This window comes from Molossus molossus, unplaced genomic scaffold (genome assembly GCF_014108415.1).
Source record: "Molossus molossus isolate mMolMol1 unplaced genomic scaffold, mMolMol1.p scaffold_m16_p_17, whole genome shotgun sequence".
In the NCBI taxonomy this organism is placed as follows: Eukaryota; Metazoa; Chordata; class Mammalia; order Chiroptera; family Molossidae; genus Molossus; species Molossus molossus.
Window position 1 is genome coordinate 67,627,629 of NW_023425352.1, and position 19,939 is coordinate 67,647,567.

The following is a 19,939-nucleotide window of genomic DNA, read 5'->3' on the forward strand; positions in this document are numbered from 1 at the left end:
TGTTCAACCACTGAGCCACACCGGCTGGGCACTGGTGTTATATTTTTAAAACTTTGTCTAATCCACCCAGCCGGTGTGGCTCAGTGGTTGAGTGTCGACCCATGCACCAAGAGGTCGCCAGTTTGATTTCCGGTCAGGACACGTGCCCGGGTTGCTGGCTCGATCCCCAGTGAGGGGCATGCAGGAGGCGGCCAATCGATGTTCTCTCTCATCAAGGTTTCTATCTCTCTCTCCCTTCCTCTCTCTATAATCAATAAAGAAAAAAAAAAAAACTTTGCCTAATCCAAGGTAATAAAATTTTACTTTAAAGCTAACCTCTGAACAACACAGGTTTGAGCTGCACTGGTCCACTTACACTCAATAGATACACTGAAAAGATTTCGGAAATTTGTGACAATTTGAAAAACCCACAGACAAATTGTGTACCCTTAAAATATTGAAGTAAAAAAAGAAAAAGTTTGGTATGTCATGAATGCAAAAAATATATGTAGAAACTAGTTTATCATTTACTACCATAAAATATATAGATCTATTATACAAAGTTAAAATTTATCAAAACTTAAGCACATGAACATAGACCATACACAATACCATCCAGTGGACAAAAACAAAAACAAATGTAAATATGTAATATTAAATCATAACTACATAAAATTAACTAGTATAGACTGTACTACTATAATACTTTTGTAGTTACCTCCTATTGCTATTAGCGATGAGCTCATGTTGTGAGAATCGCCTTAAAACACCATGTGATATTAATCATCCATATAAGCAGTTCGTCTCTCCAGTGAATTGTGTATTGCGTATTGCAGTAAAAAGTGATCTCTCAAGGTTCTCACATATTTTTCATCATGATCTGTGTAACACCATAAACCTTGAATAACACTGAAAGGCCCATACAAAGTGCCACTATGATGCTGGAAGTGCTCCCAAGAAGTAAAGCCATACTCCAAGAACAAGCTGAACTGCTGCAGTTGCCCACCATTTCAAGATAAATGAATCCAGCATAAGGACCATTGTAAAAAAAAAAAAAAAAAAAGGAAATTAAATTTATGAATCCATTGCTACAGTTACACCAGCAGGCACAAAAACCTTTCACTTTTTGCGAGATACCTTTTTATCTTGTGTTGAATGCAACTTTACTGTGGGAGCGAGATAGTTTTAAGAAAGGCATACCTGCCCTGGCCGGTTTCTCAGTGGTTAGCATCAGCTCCCGCAGGCCAGAGAGGCCTGGTTGGGGTCGTGTGGGTGGCAACCACTCAATGTGTCTCTCTCGCATGGATCTTTCTCTCTCTTTTCCTCCCTCCCACTCTATCTGAAGATAAATGCAAAAATGTCCTCGGGTGAGGATAAAAAAAAAAATCATTGAGGAGAAAGGGTACTGTATCTACCTCACAGGTTTTTGTTTTGTTTTTTCTAATCCTCACCTGAAGATATTTTTTCCATTTATCTTCAGACGAGTGAGAGAGAGGGAGGGAGAGGGAGAAAGAGAGAAACATCCATGTAAAAGAGACACACAGACTGGTTGCCTCCTGCATGACCCTGACCAGGGCCGGGGACCAAACCGCAACCAAAGTACGTGCCCTTGATCAGAATGGAACCCAAAACTCTTTGGTCTGGGGGCTGACTAACCGCTGAGCCAAACCGGCCAAGGCTACCTCACAGGTTTTCAATGCAGACAAATGTGCCCTATTCTGGGAGAGGAGGATAGCAACTCTCTCTCCCTTCCTCTCTCTCTAAAAAATTCAATAAAAACATATATTTTTTAAAGGTATTCCTAAGAATTTTATTGTTTGAAGCTACTGAAATAAAAATTTTTAGTTTCACTTTTGGATTGTTCATTGCTAGTGTATAGAAATAAAATTTTAAGATTTTAATATATTGATTGTGCACACTGCAATCTTGCTGAAAACATGTATTAGTTCCAGAAGTATTTTTAGTTGATTCCTTAGGGTTTTCTACATACAAGATCATGTGATCTGCAAATAGAAATCTTTACTTCTTCCCTCCTAATCTGGATGCTCTTTATTTCCTTTTCTTACCTAATTGCCCCACCAAGAATCTCCAATACAAAGTAGAAAATAAGTGGTGGGCCCTGGCCGGTTTGGCTCAACGGTTAGAGTGTCGGCCTGCGGACTGGAGAGTCCCAGGTTCCGTTCCCGCTGAGGGCATGTACCTTGGTTGCAGTTTGTCCCCAGCTCTGGTTGGGGTCATGTGGGTGGCGACCAGTCGATGTGTCTCTTTCACATCGATGTTTCTCTCTCTCTCTCTTCCTACGTTTCTCCCTCCCGCTCTATCTGAAGATAAATGCAAAAAATGTCCTCGGGTGAGGATTAAAAAAAAAAAAAGAAAATAAGTGGTGGTATGGTCATGGAAAAAATAAATAACAAATAAATATAAATAAAAAAGAAAATAAGGGGTGAGAGTGTCTTGTTCCTCATTGCAGGGAGAAAACATTCAGTGCATCCTAAGGTATGATTTTAGCTATGGGGTTTTCACAGGTGACCTTTATCAGGTGTGTAGGTGTTTGTTTTTTAAACCATAAGGGGTACTGGATTTTGGTTTTAAGAAAAAACATCAGTTGGCCACCTCCTGCATGTCCCCACTGGGGATTTGGCCCACAACCGGGACATGTGCCCTGACTGGGAATCGAACTGCAACCTCTTGGTGCATTGGACAATGCTCAACCACTGAGCCATACCGGCGGTCAGGGGTGTTGGATTTTGACAAATGCTTTTCTTTTGAGTCTACTGAGATGATCATGTGGATTTTGTCTTTTTCTATTAACATGGTGTACTACATTGATGTTGAATAAACCTTGCATTCCTAGGATAAATTCTATTGCATATGGTATATAATACTTTATATACAGGGGTAGGCAAAAGTGGTTAATAAATATTACAATAATAAGTAAATAAAGAATACAAGAATAAACTCTTCTCACTTACTCATAACTGTAAACCCACTTTTGCCCACACCTACATATTGCTAGATTTGGTTTGTATGTTTTTTTTTTAATCCTCACCCGAGGAGATTTTTTCATTTTTTGTTCAGATAGAGTGGGAGGGAGAGAAGGGAAGAGAGAGAAAAATCGACGTGAAAGGGACACATCGAGTGGCTGCCACTCGCACAACCCAACCAGGGCCGGAGACAAACTGCAACCAAGGTACGTGCCCTTAGCGGGAGCTGAACCTGGGACTCTCTGGTCCGCAGGCCGACGCTCTAACCACTGAGCCAAACTGGCCAGGGCTGGGTGGCAACCACTCAATGTAAGTATTTTTGAGAATTTTTCTGTCAATAAGAAAATAAGAAATCCATAAGAAATATTGTTTTCTTTTTTAAATTTTAATATTTTATTTTTCAATTAGTCAATATACATTATATTATTTTCAGGTGTACAACCCATTGATTAGACATTTGTATAACTAACAAAGTGATCACCTGATAAATTTAGTACCCATCTGACACCTTCTATAATTACCATATTACTGTCTATAGTCCCTATGCTGTACTTTACATCCCCATGACTATTTTGGTTTGGTTTGGTTTTTGTTAACCCTCACCTGAGGATATTTTTCTATTGATTTTTATTTATTTATTTTATTATTTTTTTTTTTATCCTCACCTGAGGACATTTTTGCATTTATCTTCAGATAGTGCGGGAGGGAGAAAGGGAGGAAGAGAGAGAGAGAGAGAAACATTGATGTGAGAGAGACACATCGACTGGTTGCCACCCACACTACCCCAACCGGGCCAGGGACAAAATGCAACTGAGGAAAGTGCTCTTAGTGGGAACCGAACCCAGGACTCTCCGGTCTGCAGGCTGATGCTCTTAACGGCTGAGCCAAACTGGCCAGGGCTTCCATTGATTTCTAGATAGAGTGGAAGGGAGGGAGGGAGGCAGGGAGAGAGAAATATCAATGTGAGAGAGACACATCAAATGTTTTGCTCCCGCACAGCCCAGTCAGGGATCCAACCTGCAACATGCCCCTGACCGGGAATCAAGCCTAGTACCCTTAGGTCTGCAGGCCCATGCTCTAACCACTGAGAAAAACTGGCCAGGGCCCCATGACTATTTTGTAATTACCAATTTGTACTTCTTATTCCCTTCACCTTTTTCATCAACCCCTCAATCCTTCTCCTATTTGACAACTGTCAAAATATTCTCTGTATCTATGAGTCTGTTTCTGGACTGCTTGTTCATTTATTTTGTTTCTTAAATTCCATATACAGTCAAATCTTGGTTCCTGAATGTCTCCCATGTGGAACAATTCACTTCTTGACCAAGTTATTCATGGAAAAAATACCCTGGTTGTGGTATGAAACTTCAGTTTTCAACTTGACAACCTTTTCTTACTAATTCCTCAGCATAACAAAAAGCGTCTCTCAGGCAACAAAGGAGAAAATGCTTTTATTGCTGCCAAAATCTATGATTAGCACTATTTTAAAACATAAAGAGGCCATCAAGAGTGCTAATGTTGCTAAGGATGTGAAAGTTCTCACAAAACAATCACAGGCAATTGAATAGGTAGAAAAATTGTTGTTCTGGATAAATGAAAAGTAGATAGCCTGTGATAGCATTTCCAAGGTAGTGATATGTAAAAAATTAGTAAAGGCTAGAAGGAGGTGGTTTGATAAATTTAAGAAAAGAAGTATTTATTTATAGAGTAAACAGTACATTAGACATGTATTGTATATAAGAAAAGTTAAAACAATCATTTTACGTGATTAATCAATTTACATTATTTCTAATGGTAAAAAATGATTTGGTTTTTTAACAAATCGCTTCTTGAACAGCCTTCCAGAACAAATTAAGTTTGAGAACTGAGGTTCCACTGTATTAGTGAAATCATATGCCATTTGCCTTTCTCTGTCTGACTTATTTCACTCAGCACAATACCACCTAGGTTTGTCCGTGTTCTTGCAGATGGCAAGATTTCACCCATTTTTATGTCTGAGTCATGTTCCATTGTATATCTGTACCACTTCTTTATCTATTCATCTATTGATGGACACTTAGGTTGCTTCCACATCGTGGCTACTGTAAATAATGCTACAATAAACATATGGTTTTATATGCCTTTTCAATTTAGTGTTTTGGATTTCTTTGGCTAAATACCCAGAAGTGGAATTGCTGTGTTCTTCCTTGTCTCTTGATATAGCCTTTGTTGTAATCTATTTTGTCTGATATAAGTATTGCTACCCCAGCATTTTATGTGTTTCCATTTTCATAAAATGCATTTTTCCATCCCATTACTTTCAAACTACATGTTTTTCCATCTGAAGTGAGTCTCTCATAGACAGCATATGTAACAGTCTTGTTTTCATATCCATTCAGCCACCCTATGTCTTTTACTTAAAGCATTTTATCCATTTGCATTTTAAAAAATTGTTGATAGATGTGTATTTATTGCCATTTTATTACTCATGTTTTTGGTATCTTTTTCTTTGTTCTTCTTCTTAAGGAAAACACACTAACATTTCTTGTAATACTGGTTTGGTGATAATGAACTCCTTTAGCTCTTTCTTGTCTGGAAAGCTCTTTATCTGTCCCTTGGTTCTAAATGATATCTTTTCAGGATAGTGTAACCTTGGTCATAGGTCCCTGATTTGCATCACTTCGAATACTTGTGCCTATCCTTTTGGTCCTGCAAACTTTCTGTTGAGAAATCAGCTGACAGTCATGGGAGCTCCCTTGTAGGTAACTCACTGCTTTTCTCTTGCTGCTTTTAACATTCTCTGTCTTTAACCTTTGGCATTTTAATTATGATGTGCCTTGGTGTGGGCATCTTTGGATTTATCTTGTTAAAGACTCTCTGCACTACCTGGACTTATATTTCTATTTCTTTCACCAAGTTAGGGAAGTTTTTCATCATTACTTTTTCAAATGGGTTTTCAATTTCTTGCTCTCTGTTCTCCTTCCAGCACCTACATGATAGAAATGTTGGTACACTTAAAGTTGTTCCAGAATTTCTTTATACTATCTTCAGTTGTTTTATTCTTTTCTCTTTTTGCTCTTCTGATTGGGCGTTTTCTGCTTATCTTCCAAATTGTTGATTTGATCCTCTGCTTCATCTACTCTACTGTTGATTCCCTGTATTCTTCATTTCAGTTATTGTATTCTTCATGTTTTCTATATCCATTGTTATTTTTCTCTTTGTTGAAGTTCAAAGTTCATCTACTCTTTCCCCAAGTTCACTGACCATCCTTCTAACCAGTGTTTCAAACTCTGCATCTGCTAGATTGCTTGTCTCCATTTTGTTTAGTTTTTTTCCTGAAGTTTTGTTCTGGCCTTTCATTTGGGACATTTTCCTTGTCTCCATTTGTTTGTATTAGGTAGAGTGCTACATCTCTCAGTCTTAGTAGAGTGGCCTTATGTAGTAGATGTCCTGAAAGACCCAGTGACCCAGCCTCCCTGGACACCTGATCTGGGTGCCAGGTCTCTCCATGTGGGCTGTGTACACCTACTTGTTGTAGTTGAGCCTTGTCAACTACATGTCAATGGAAGGTATTTACCCCTAAGGCAATAACCACAAGGATTGGCAGAGACCAGTGTGGAGAAAGTGCTGTGCGTAGGCCAACCCCATCAATCAGGACTCACTTTAGCAGGACTCTGGTACCTACTGAGTCCACCCCTTGTGTGTGTCACTGTAGAGGTGGTTGGATGGTGCTTCAGCATGGTTTGAAGCTGTCCACTGGGTGCACTGACCTTGGGACCTCCTGGGAGATGCAGGCCAAGGTCAGCCATGGTCTGTGGTCTGCCCAGGGCCACCCAGAATGAGCAACAAAGCAATCTGCAGGTGGCTGCTACTTGTGTTGGGTTTGGAGGTGCATAGGATAGGCCAAGCTGCAAATCAGAGCCAGATGTCATGAGCGCCAGGCCTGAGACCAATTAGCAAAAGGCAGAGGGCACACTGAGGTCAGATGCTTCTTGTTTGAAAGATTTTAGGAAAGTCGGCAGCATAAGCCAAGACAGGCTATTTATACAGAAAAGCAACTGAAAATGGCTTGGGTTGGCCCAATAGTTGGGTGGAGTGGGGTCTCAGGGAATCACCAGGGTGGGGCAAAGAGTGTTAGCTAGGATAATGAAGATTCAGATATGGTGCCCATCTGCTGGCTCTGTTGGGGCAAGGGCTCAGCAAAGCAGCAATGGCCTCTGAAAACACTTCTCTCTGGGAGAAAGCTAACCCTTCAGCTTCTGCCCTGATGCCAGATGATTCAGTTCCTCCCCGTATGTCCCTGGTGCCTTTTGAGCTGCTGCTCCAGTGCTGGAGCTCAGGACAAGTTAATACAAGTCAGTCTGCATGGGCCCTTTAAAAGGAACACCTGGGGTTTCAGAAGCCCTCCATCTTACTCAGCCACAATCCCTGTTTGTTTTCTCAGCCAGAAGTTCTCTTCCCAGCACAGGAACCCTGAGTTGGGGGGCCTGCTGTGGGGCCGGGACCCCTTGCTCCTCAGGAATCTCCCCAACCACTATACCCCTCTCAATTTTTAACAGCCATATGTGGGTGTGGGACCAACCAGTTCCATCTCCATCCCTCCTACCGGTGTCGTCCCGGCTGATTCTTTATATCCTTAGTTGTAGGGTTTCTATTCTACTAGATTTCAAGTGGTTCTGAATGATGGTTGTTCTGCAGTCTACTTGTAATTTCACTGTAGTTGTGAGAGGATGCGAGTATTGCATCTACCTTCTTGGCCATTTTGACCAGAAACTTAGTTTTCTTTATATATCTTTGTCTGGTTTTGATAGCAAAGTAATATTGGCCACATAGAATAAGTTGGAAAGTATTCCCTAAAGGTGGGTAAACGTTTTAACCTGTTTACTCACATTATCTAAATGCACTGATGATTTGCAAATAAAATATTCTTCTAGCCCTGGCCAGTTTGGCTCAGCGGTTGAGTGTCAGCCTGCGGACCAGAGTCCCAGGTTCGGTTCCCGCTAGGGGCACGTACCACAAAAAAAAAAAAAAAAAAAAAAAATTCTTCCAATAAATATTTATTGAGATATCAATTATGTACCAATCACTAGGAATACAAAGCTGTTTTTTAATAAACTTTTTTTGTATTCATATCCCCCTATCCTCCTCCCCTTTGGCAACCATCAGCTTGTTGTCCATATCTATTGTGATATCTATACACTACATCTTCTTCATCCAATCATCTATTGATGGGCACCTAGGTTGCTTCCATATCTTGGTTATTACTAGTGATGACATAAGGGTGCATACATATCTTTTCAAATTAGTATTTTTTTATTCTTTGGATACTCAGAATTGGAAATGCTGGATCATAGAGCAGCTCTATTTTTTTATTTTTGAGAAAACTCCATACTGTTTTCCATAGTGGCTACACTAATTTACCATCCCACCAAGAATGCATGAGGGTTCCCTTTTCTCCACATCCTCACCAGCACTTATCATTTGTTGATTTAATGATGACAGCCATTCTGACAGGTGTGAGATGATATCTCACTGTGGTTTTAATGTCCATTTCCTGAATTAGCAATACTAAGCATCTTTTCATATATCCGTTGGCCATCTGCATGTCCTCTTTGGAGAAATGTCTATTCAGGCTCTCTACCCATTTAATTGGATTAGTTTTCTTGCTGTTAGGTTGTATGCATTCCCTATATATTGTGCATGTTACCCCTTATCAGACGTGTAAATTGCAAATATGTTCTCCCATTCAGTAGGTTGTCTTTTTGCTTTGTTGATGGTTTCCTTCACTGTTCAAAAACTTTTTGTTTGATGTAGTCTAGAAGTGGGTAAACTTTTTAATGTATTTCAGAATGGGTAAAGCCTCAGTGTAAAAGAAGGATACCAATAAGCACGCCTAGGTGAATAGAAAATGAACACTAGGCAAGTGCAAGAGTAAAGAAGAAAAATGGGCGATAAAATTCTTCATTTTTTTTTCCAAAGAATATGGAGATATCACTGAAGTCACTGCACTTTTCATAGCAATGTGTTTAAAAGAGCAGTTATTTTTAAAGACTATGATTTTATTAGTAACCTACATCTCCATTCTATAGGCTTTATATCCCATAAGCATCTGAAATATTGACAATAGACACCTGAAATCAACCATATCCCAAACTAATCTCTTTCCTACAAACCTTCTTCTTGTGCAGTATCCATCTTGGTAGTCATTCATACACATACCTCATCCCACCCTGTAACACTTCTGGTACTTCTGTCCTCTAATCATTTGCTGCTGCAGCCTCTATATCATTCCTCCTGCTTGTTCTACTCACTACCATCAACATAGTTGGCTACTTGACAAGTGCCTTATCATCTTTCAAGACTCAGCTCAAACAGTAACTATTCCACAAAGCCTTTTATGGTTACTGTCCTTCGCACCCCTACACCTCTATCTTATATTGCACCCATTACAATGAATTTCATTTTTTACATGGCTTTCTTACTCTACTAAACTGTAAACTACTTAAGGGTGGGACCACATCTGATTCATCGTCCCATCACCTAACACAGTGTTTTGTACATATTGGTACTCACTAAAGGTTTGTTCAATTAAAAAGTACATAAATATTCAGTCTCTCAACTAATCCTAGAACAAACCTGTGGTATAGAAAATGTATTATCTCTGATTTAGAGATGAAGGAATGTTTGGTTATGCTCTGAATATTTGTTAGTTTCCCATCGGAATCAGGTTATGATTCACTCCAAACTAAGGCTATCAAAGTTTACCCAACTCATAACATACAGGTACATACAGTGACTTCTGCTATAGTGTAGATTTTTATCACACAAACTGGAAGTATAATTAATTAATTAGGGAGCCTGAAATGCATTGTGCAAACTACTAAAGGTCCTAAAGAGATGGCATCACAGGAAGAAAAGTTGTTGCTGGCAACACAGCTGTTTTGAGTGCTGCTATATATTTATCAAAATAATGAGTAATAAACATAATTATATAAAAAATTCTGTGCTAATAATACTGCTAGTGACAGTGGTAAAAGGTTATTGCTCTTAAATAAAAGCCAAATGGCTGTTATTGCTCAGGTTTTGTTTCTTATATCTTTAATATACTGAAATGCTTGTAGGAAAATGGACTTTGTATGAAGCCAACCCCTGACCCTTCCTCCTCACTGAAACAACTGTTTTTATAACTGTTTTGGATAACATGTGGATTCTTAAGAACATACTCATCATGCTATATTAAATAAGAAATGTACTACAGAATTAGCAGGATCTGTTCCCCCAAAGCCAACAGCATTCCTTCCTACATAGTAGCAGCTCTGGCAACAGAAGTCAGGGGTCAGGAATTCTGAAATGAATGTTACAGAAATAAAGGCATGGGTGACCAGTGCCTGACAAGGGAATTTAGAGATGGAAGATATAAGCACAACACAGTACTCTTCCACAGCAATACCCTGAATGTAATAATAAACAAGTTGAGGATGGGAGAAAGTAACAGAAAGACAGATTTGGAAGTCCATCTACCATGAGAATCGATAAAATATGGGCTAAAAGAAAAACAGCAGCCTAGTACAGCATTAATTGTGCTAGAATACTCACCATACTTTTGGGCCCTAATCAATGGAGTAAATCAATATCCAAAAAAGAAGCAAGGTTGATTCCCTGACCAGTTTGGCCCAGTGGTTAGTGTTGGCCCGTGGACCGGAGAGACCCGGGTTCGGGGCCTGCTAAGGACACGAACCTCGTTGCACTTTGTCTCTGGCCCCGGTTGGGGTCGTGTCAGTGGCAGCCAGTGGATATTTCTCTCTCCCTCCTGCTCTATCTGAAGATAAATGCAAAAATGTCTGCAGGTAAGGATTAAAAAAAAGAAGCAGCAGCAGCAAGGTTGGTAACCAAACTCAAAACTGAAATGTTTGGGCAGGGCAAGAGGGGATCAGTGGGGGTGGGGGAACATCTGTAATACTTTCAACAATTAAGATAAATTTTTTAAAAAACTGAAATGTATGCCTCAAGAAAAGAATTCTATTTCTCCTCAGCAGTAGAAATCACTGTAACAGAGGACAAAATTGGGCCATTAAATTTTGTTAAACTGACTGGAGGACTAGATGACGCTAGATGGGCAAACAGAAGCTCAGCAGGCCAAAGACCTAGCCAGTGTTAAAAGCAGGGACCATGGACAGTTTCTGAAGGTGCCGGGTTGTCTATTACGGAGCCCTGTGATGCTGGGAAGTGAAGGGCAATGAAGACGCAAAGGATGGGAAATGATGCAAGAACAAGAAGGTAAAAAACAAGAGGAAAGGAAGGCAGATAGAGAAAAAATTACTTCCAGAATTTTTACCAATAATTTAAAACACATACTTAGCTATTAAGAGTAATGGCATCAAAAAACATTTGTAAATCAATTCCCAAAACATTTCTCTCCTCTCTTCTGAAAAAGTTCTTAGAAATACAACCACCAAAAAGGAAAGGTACCTTCAAGACAGGTAAGGCAATAACAGCCCTGAATAAGTAATTTCAGTGACTTGGGATCAGCTTTATCCTCTGTCTTGGAGAATATTAGCCCCATAAGGGCAGTTATCGTTTCCATTTTGCCCCCAACGTGGAGAGAACCTGACTGATATGCAGATTAAAAATCGTGACTATCAATGAACTGTTTTTGCTAACGTGTGAGAACGCCCGGTTTAATCACAAGCTGCGGAAGCTGCACCACCACACCTGCACGTGCAGCCTGAACCTGGCCTGGGCTCACTTCCCGGTGGCGCTGGGCCCGCGGAGCCCTGCCGGCGGCGCCCGAGTCACCTGCGCGGCCGTCTCCTCCGGGGCAGCTGCGGTTCCGCAGGCGCGGGGCGGGAGCGGGAGGACGGGCCGGGCTCCGCGGCAGGACCGGCCACTCGCAGAGCGGCGCCTCGCTGGCGGCCAGGGGAAGGCAAGTGGGGGCGGCGCCCGGGGCGAAGACGGCCGGCCGAGGGTCTCGGGCGGCGCGCGGAGCACGGGAGCGGCTAAGGGGCGCGGCTCTGAGGCCCCGGCGGCGGCTCAGCGGCCCGCGGCCCGGGGCGCCCTCCCCATCCGGCCCGCTCGCCCTCACCGGCTGTCTGGTCCGCTCGCTGGCTCGGTCGCCCGCCGCCGCAGGCACTCAGGGAGGCGCGCCCCGCACGGACGCGCTCCGCTGGCGGCCTCGCACCGCCCCTTTGTGACACGCACCCAATCGCCTGCCGCCGCTCACGCCACCCTCCAATCAGGCCTGGCCGCCGGCGCCGGCAGTTGCTGGGGACCGGGCTTCCTTTGCGTTCGGTAGGGGCTGTCGGTTAGGAGTGGCCCGGATGTTGACCCTTTATTACTCGTCGGAGACACCTGACCAGAGCCCAGGCAGGTGGCCGGCGTCGGCCTGGAGACCCGCGCACAGGCTGCCGGGAACGGCGGGTTGGCTCCTGCGTGGCCAGGGGAGTCCCAGGCCCCGCAGCGCAGCCCTCTCCAGAGCCGGGGCGCTTCCAGCGTCCCCGCAGGCCGGCCTTGAATACGCGCTTTCCATATTCTCTCCCCTCAGAACCCTGCAAAGTTGGCACCGAAAACCCTGCTTGACAAAGGAACAAATAAAAGCTAAGAAAGGAAAACAATTTGCCTACACTCAGACAGTGGAGAATCAGATTTAAATCTAGGTCTCAGAACAAAAATCCAAACCTGTTCCACTATTCTGCTTCCAGATTTTAACCTTATCTGTAAAATGAGGACATTACCTATCTGAGTTACAGAGACTAAATAAAATAACACGAAAAGTGCCCACCATAAAAAACAATAAATATAAGTTCCCTCCCCTTTCAAACCTCTCAAAATAGCAATCTGCATGTTTTCTAACTCTATTTCTAACTCTCCTGATTCCCTGGAATCAATCCTAATGACAGACCAGATTTACCACTCCAAAAGAAAAGCATATTTAACAAATGCCTTCTGAGTCAGACACCACAGTGGGCTCAGGCATCTATGGACACAAGTAACCAAAGGGACAGAGGTAGATGCACAAAAGGGTCAGGGGAAAGGAATAGGTGACTAGTAGGCACCCCTCTCCTGCCACAGGGGTAAGCAGAACAGGGCCAACAGCTGACCTGTGGGAGCTGTAAAAAATCTTCAACTATGAGATGAGCAACTCCAATCTTAAAGTGTCCAAGGAAGTCCGGCTGGTGTGGCTCAGTGGTTGAGTGTCGACCCATGCACAAAGAGATCACCGGTTCAATTCCCGGTCAGGGCACAAGCCCAGGTTGTGGGCCCGATGGCCAGTGGGGGCGTGCAGAAGGAGGCCAATCGATGTTCTTTCTCTCATCAATGTTTCCGTATCTCTCCCTCTCACTTCCTCTCTCTCTAAAAAAATCAATAAAGGGAAAAAATAAAAGTGCCCCCAAAAAGAAGGTAGTGGCTTCAGGATTGGTGGAACCAATCTTGCCTACAAAGTTGTGCTATTGTTACAGATTGACTACTGAACAGTAAGATGGCACAGCACAGGAAAGCACCGCCTGGGAGGGACAGCTATCTACATGGCTAGTAGCTATTTCAATGGACAACACAATTACAGAACATCCCTTAAGTGCAGAGTTCTATGGAACAGTGCTCCTCTAGAGGCTGACATTTCCACCATCCTCAGCACTTCTCCCTACAGTTACCTGGGCTCATTCTGCCTCTTTCACAAAATAATGCAAAGCTCCAAGTCATAGGGGAGGGACACGTAATAGAAATAGAATCACAGTTGTTTGATTATTCATCTTACTAACTATAGATAAAAGGTTTTCTTACAGACCATAGGAAACTGGAGGATGTGCTGCAAGAACAAAAGCAGGTCTGTAAAAAGCTCAGAAAAGAAATACATTTTGAGAACAGACCAAGGACAGGTCATGCTTTGATTTGGTTGTTGTGCCTGGACCTTGAACCCCCCACTCTGGGAGTGTGCCTCTGGAACGCTGACCATTCTCAGGTCCCAGGAATGGGCTGAACTGTTTATAACATCATAGAAGATTGGCCACCTTGTTATTGGACTTTGAGCTCCCGAAGGTGGGACTGCAGACCCTCCCCTCCCCTTTCCCTGTTATACTTGAAGCTTACAGCTGCACTTAGTTATCTTCTTCCTCACCAGTATATAACCAGCCAAATGGCAAGGGGCGGGGGAGTGATCAGAGCAGGGTGACCAATTTCTCTCCCCATTCTGCTGGCATTATTGGAACAAATGCCCATACAGTCGTCCCTTGCCACTTCGCACTTCCGACTTTCGCAGCTTCACTCTATAGCGGTTTTTTCAAATATATTCATTAAAAAGTTGATCGAGCCCTAGCTGGTTTGGCTCAGCGGTTAGAGCGTCGGCCTGCGGTCCGGAGAGACCCAGGTTCGGTTCCCGCTAAGGGCATGTACCTCCGTTGCAGTTTGTCCCCAGCCCTGATTGGTCGTGTGGGTGGCAGCCACTCGATGTGTCCCTTTCACGTTAATGTTTCTCTCTCTCTCTCTCTCTCTTCCTCTCTCTTCCTCCCACTCTATCTGAACAAAACATGGAAAAATGTCCTCGAGTGAGGATAAAAAAAAAAGTTGATTGAGACAGTGAAAATGATACAGCACATGCTCGGTTGTTTGAGTCAATTATACACCCCTGTATTACAATTAAAATTAAAATTACTGGATGTATGGACTGTAGGCCTATGTATTCGAGCACCCCAGGAATCCTTCAACACCAGTGCAACCACTAGAGTCTGGAACAGATTAACTGCGACAATCGAGGGACAATTGTATATGATTCAACCCTGACTATTTAATTTGGCTCAAGTAGTGACCAGCAGCTTTGGACCTATTGTATCCAGAATCACAAGGAATGGAAATGGATTCCTGAGAGCAAGGATCAGCAAACTATTTCTGTAAAGGGCCAGATATTATCTCAGACTTTGTTGACCATCCAACCTTTGTCACAACTACTCAACTCTGGCATTATAGGTAGGGCAAAAACAGCCATAGACAATATGGAAATAAATGGGTATGGTTGTGTTCCAATAAATCTTTATTTTCAAAAACAGATAGTGAAGGGCCATAGTTTGTCAAATCTTCCCTTAGTGGACCTGTAGAGATATTAAAGGAAACCTCAGTAGAATCAGAGGAAACCTCTCCTATTGCAAAGACTCATGACATAGTTAATCTCTCATCCTCTTCCTCTACCATCTGCCCAGGCTCTAAGATAGGGCTCCCATCCAGGTATAAGGAAGACTCCTGGTCATCAGTCTGGCATTTGCTTGCTACCTCTAGAATTCCTTGCCCACCAATGAAAGGCACAAATAGGTTTCTTCCCTAATACACCCAAAATAATACTGTGGCTCTAGCAAGGCTAATTAAATCAAAATATAGTTTATAAAACACAAACAAAAAAACCACTGTGAAACATTTATTTTTGTTTTGCAGTATTAAGCACGATTAAAACCAGTGCAGAAAAATACAAAGTGCATTTGGTAAGAGGTGAGTGCACCGTTTCAGTATTTGCTTCTTAAAATACAGTTAAGACAATGAATGCATAAGACAGCATATTAACTCAAGGATGTAGCTGAAGAGTGAGATGTGATACCCTGTATGCTCTACTGGCCTCCAAAGGCATTCAAAGGATCATCAAATATATTGGCCACCTTCTGTTCAGATCTTGGTTCAGGTGCTGCCTGTGAAGATCGACTTTTTGGTTTGGTTGTCTTAGCCTGGATACCAGAGGAGAAGATATCATCTTTAAAAAGAAAGAAAAAGAGTTGCTAAATAGGAAACAAACAAACAAACAAAAATGTCTTTTAAGAAACATCTACACAAACCACCAAAAACTCAAGTCTGGTAACAGAATGGGATACCAAAAAACAATGAGATAGAACCAAGCCTCTTAGATTTATTTTTGTCCTAGCTATACAGCGAATTCAGTTTTATGATCACATACAAGTAAAGGTTCTCTCTGAAAACCATTTTCTCAGCTATGAAGCTGTGTGCACATGTGGGATAGGAAAGGGGGAAGAATAACTCATCTCTAATCCAGCCCCTGACTTTACTATCTGTGACATTATACTTACTGCTACATTCTTTTCCCACTGGATTTTAAAGGGAAATGGCAATAAAAATAAGCAAAAAGGTCTGGCCAGTGTGGCTCAGTGGTTGAGCATTGAGTCATGCACCAAGAGGTTGCTGGTTCAATTCCCAGTCAGGACGCATTCCCAGCTTGTGGGCCAGATCCCCAGTGGGGAGCATGCTGGAAGAGGCCAATTGATGTTCTTTCTCATCGATGTTTCTCTTTCTCTCTCCCTCTCTCTCTAAAATCAATAAAGGAAAAAAATAATAAATAAGTAAGCAAAAGGAAACCCAACTTAGAAGTCACCCTTTCTTAGAAAATACATCTATTTGAGGCATCTCAATCAATCCTAAGACTTTATGACTACATCATATATAGTGTTTCACTGACTCTAGTGTTTGACTCATCTTACTCAGTAATTTTACTAACCCGGAAATATTATTGCTAGGATTCTGTCCTACAGAGATTTTAGCATGTACACACACATGTTAAATACCATGGCATTATCTGTAATAGAGAAAACTGAGAAACAATCTAGATCACCTTCAATAGCTAGTGGCTAAATACAAAGTAATACTACACAACCACTAAAAACAGGGAAGCAGCTTGGCCGGTGTGGCTCAGTGGTTGAGCATCAACCCATGCACCAAGAGGTTGCCAGTTGGATTCCCGGTCAGGACACTTGCTCAGGTTGTGGGCCCAATCCCCAGTATGGGGCATGCAGGAAGCAGCCAATCAATGTTCTCTCTCATTGATGCTTCTATCTCTCTCCCTCTCCCTCCTTCTCTCTCTAAAAAATTTAAGAAAAACAAAACAGGGAAGCACATTTCTACTGATATAAGAAAACATCTAAGTGACCACAAGAAACAGCAAATTAGGTAAAGTATATTCTTATTTTGGAAAAAAGTAAGTATACAAACCTAAAATATATCAGCATACCAATACAACCTAACTCTCAATAATGGTTAACCTCTAGGGTTTGTTTTTCACTTTTTACATTTTCTGAATAGTATTCATCTATTACCACAGGTATGTATTACTTCTGAATAAAAGAAAGTCTCTTCTGTACACCACGTGGTGGGAAGCAGATGGAGACAGAGCTCACAGCTTGCTTGGGAAAGAGACCCAGTGTGGCACTACAGCACCAGCTCTCTACCAATTAACCCCAAGGTTTCGACCTGGGAGAGAGAGGGGAGGAAGTAGAAAGTGTATATGTGGCCTTAGCCCAAGTCCTATCTACCAACCCACAAGTCATCCCAGAAGGCCTACAGTTAGGGTTATGAAGCATCTGGCTGGTTAATCAGTGAAGTAGATGTTACACCATGGAGTGAAAATGAGCATATTTACATAGAAGATCTTTGGTGCGATGTAAAGTCTGAGTTATAACCTGATTTCCTGTTTAGTCCTATTCTCCTGAACTGCCCCTCCATTCTCTGAACATGATGGTCACCCTCCACCTAAAACTCTGACTCAACCAACCGCATCATGCTCAAGCAGCGACCTCTGTCAACTCTAATGTGGGGTAGTTCTGATTCTCCTTTCTTATCATCCGAGTGTTCAGATTTGTCACAGACAACTGGCAGGGGGCACATAAGATAAAAGTTAAATTATACTTAAAGGTCAAATTCTGGGCTCCTTCAAATCCTTGATGTCCATCACACAAAAAAGCTATTTCACCAAAATGACTAGTCCATTTGCTTTTCCATCCTCAGCCTAACTCAGGATATTATAGCAAGTCAAAGGGAAACCTGGGGAACATTTTCCAGGTAAGGGCCAAAGTAAAGGTAGCAGGAGAAATACCAAGTTACTGAATGGTGATACACTCTACGCCATGTGGAGAAAACCAAACTCACCCATATCATCATCAAATATAGACTTAGTTTCCACTTTCTTTTTGGACTTTTCTTTTGGTTTTACAGTTAGGTCAGCAAAGATATCAATGTTATCATCAAACAAGTTGGGTTCAAATGTTCTTTCCTTCTCTCTTGTTTTTTGTGATGGTTTAACTGCTTCTGTAGCAAATATATCATCCTTGTTAAGGTAAAAAAAAAAAAAAATACAAGCAAAACAGTATTAAACCAAAAATTTTTACTAAAAACATATATTTCAACAAGTTGCAAAAATGAAACTGCCAGTGTTATGGAACAGTGACGTGACCCGCCCTCCAGTGAGACACCTGCCTGGCCCAGGCCTTCGCGTTCTTCTAGTCCCAGCTCAAGTGCCAACTCTGTAGAGAAGCCTTCTCTACCAGTCCTATCAAAAGGAGCACTTCACCCTTAGCCGGCACTCTGCCCCGCTGCCCTAGGTTGCTTTCTTTATGACACGTAACATTATCTAAAAATATCTTATTTATATGTTGCCCTGTCTGTACCCAATTCCCCTCCCTGAGGGCGCTGAGGAGCAGAGCACTGGTCCTAGTTCACCTTGTACCTCCAGTACCCAGACGCTCAATGAACACCTGCCCAGAGAGTGCCACTAAAGGCCTTCCAGTCCCTGCTCACAGAGGGGGCCAGTTTTCCCAAGAACCAGAGGTTAAACACTCAAAGTGTACCAACACTGCTTTACTTATGTCATAGAGCGGCATGCCAAGGAAGCTGACTGAAGAAACGTTCTGATAAACACTCTAAAAATCAAGATCTATATCAATGGTTATGGCCAGCCAGCTATTACCATGTATATGAAACAAAACAAAAAATTATTTAAGTAAATTTCAGAGTTATTAATAAGGGAACCTAATTATAATTACTAAGCAAGTAGACACTGAGGGTAGCAACAAACAGCCTAATGTAATCTATGGCTCAAATGAGCCAACTGGTATATTTCTTCATATAGAACCAGGCGCAAAAACATACTGTTATATCCTATTACCTCAAAAATATCTTGTGCTTTTGAGATAGCAGCTTGCTGACCACTGGATTTTGACTCCTTCTTCTTGCCTTTCTGATCTGGAAAGAGACGATCTTCACCTTCCAGGAGAGGGAAGGGATTCGTTTCCTTTACTGGTTTTGGTCTAACAGACCGAAAGAGATCGTCATCACTTTCTGCCTCACCTAGAGCAGGAAACAGTGGGCTCTTTTCTTTACTTCCCCCTGGAGCGTTGGCTGGGCTCTCTGCTGACTCTGCCTTAGTGTTTCTTCCCATGAGCTGAGCTTCAGTGTCTTTGGAAAAGATATCTCCAGAATCAAAAAGGTCACCCCCAAGAGGCTGACCCAGAGATTTCCCAGAGGGGCTCCTGTCCACTCCAGGTACCAGACCACCTGTCCAACTTAAAGTAGCAGCTGCCATGGCCTCCTCAGAGCTATCTTTTCCACCAGCTGTCCTGGGCTGATAGTCGGCTGGGGAAATGGCACCATCTGCCAATTGTGTAATGGATCCTCTGGGGACACTCATGTCCTCAGCCTCGCTGGATTCCTGGGCAGCCAACCGCCGAGCTGCACGGGTCTGTGGCCTGCGCTTCCCTCTCACTTTGACCCGGCTCTGCAAGGACAAAAGACCACATGTTGATCTGATGATTTTTAAAAAATGCCCAAAGCTAACACAGCAAATAATTAGCAACTCAAAATATTGCAAAGTTATCTGATCTATCTCAACCAAAATATTATCTAAGATACAGAACAGGTTATTTCTTAAGGTTTCCAAAGAAGTTTAAGAGCTCCTAGTACTCCAAAACTAAGTCATTTTAATCCTTTAGTGTGCCCCATTTTTTAGTCTTTTGAGGACAATTGCTATTCAATAGAATAGACATTTGACAAAAGGCTTCACCTGCCACTGTAACCTGCAATAGAAATGTTGTTGTTCTGTGTCCCATAACCCTCCCTGGTCCCTACTCTGCCCTCAACTTAAATGTGGATATATTTCAAAACAAGAACAAACGGGGAATTCTGTTACTGACCTTTATTAGGGACTAGCCTAAACTCACACTGCAGGAGCAGGGAGATATCAG

General features: G+C 42.2%; 1 protein-coding gene across 5 annotated transcripts in view; it reads right to left on the bottom strand.

Moving 5' to 3' along the window:
* Positions 1-15,338: 15,338 nt before the first annotated feature.
* Positions 15,339-19,939, bottom strand: part of LOC118632045 (WASH complex subunit 2-like) — a 73,134-nt gene continuing 68,533 nt past the window's right edge. For 2 of the 5 annotated variants that reach the window (XM_036264679.1, XM_036264677.1), the window contains 3 exons: positions 18,865-19,473; positions 17,850-18,027; positions 15,348-15,669 (listed from right to left, as the gene is read on the bottom strand). In XM_036264679.1, coding sequence (XP_036120572.1) covers positions 15,530-15,669; positions 17,850-18,027; positions 18,865-19,473 — 927 coding nt within the window. In that variant the 3' untranslated portion in view covers positions 15,348-15,529. Of the gene's footprint in view, positions 15,670-17,849; positions 18,028-18,864; positions 19,474-19,939 lie in introns of all 5 variants that reach the window. The other 3 variants (XM_036264680.1, XM_036264681.1, XM_036264678.1) reach the window with 3 other exon arrangements.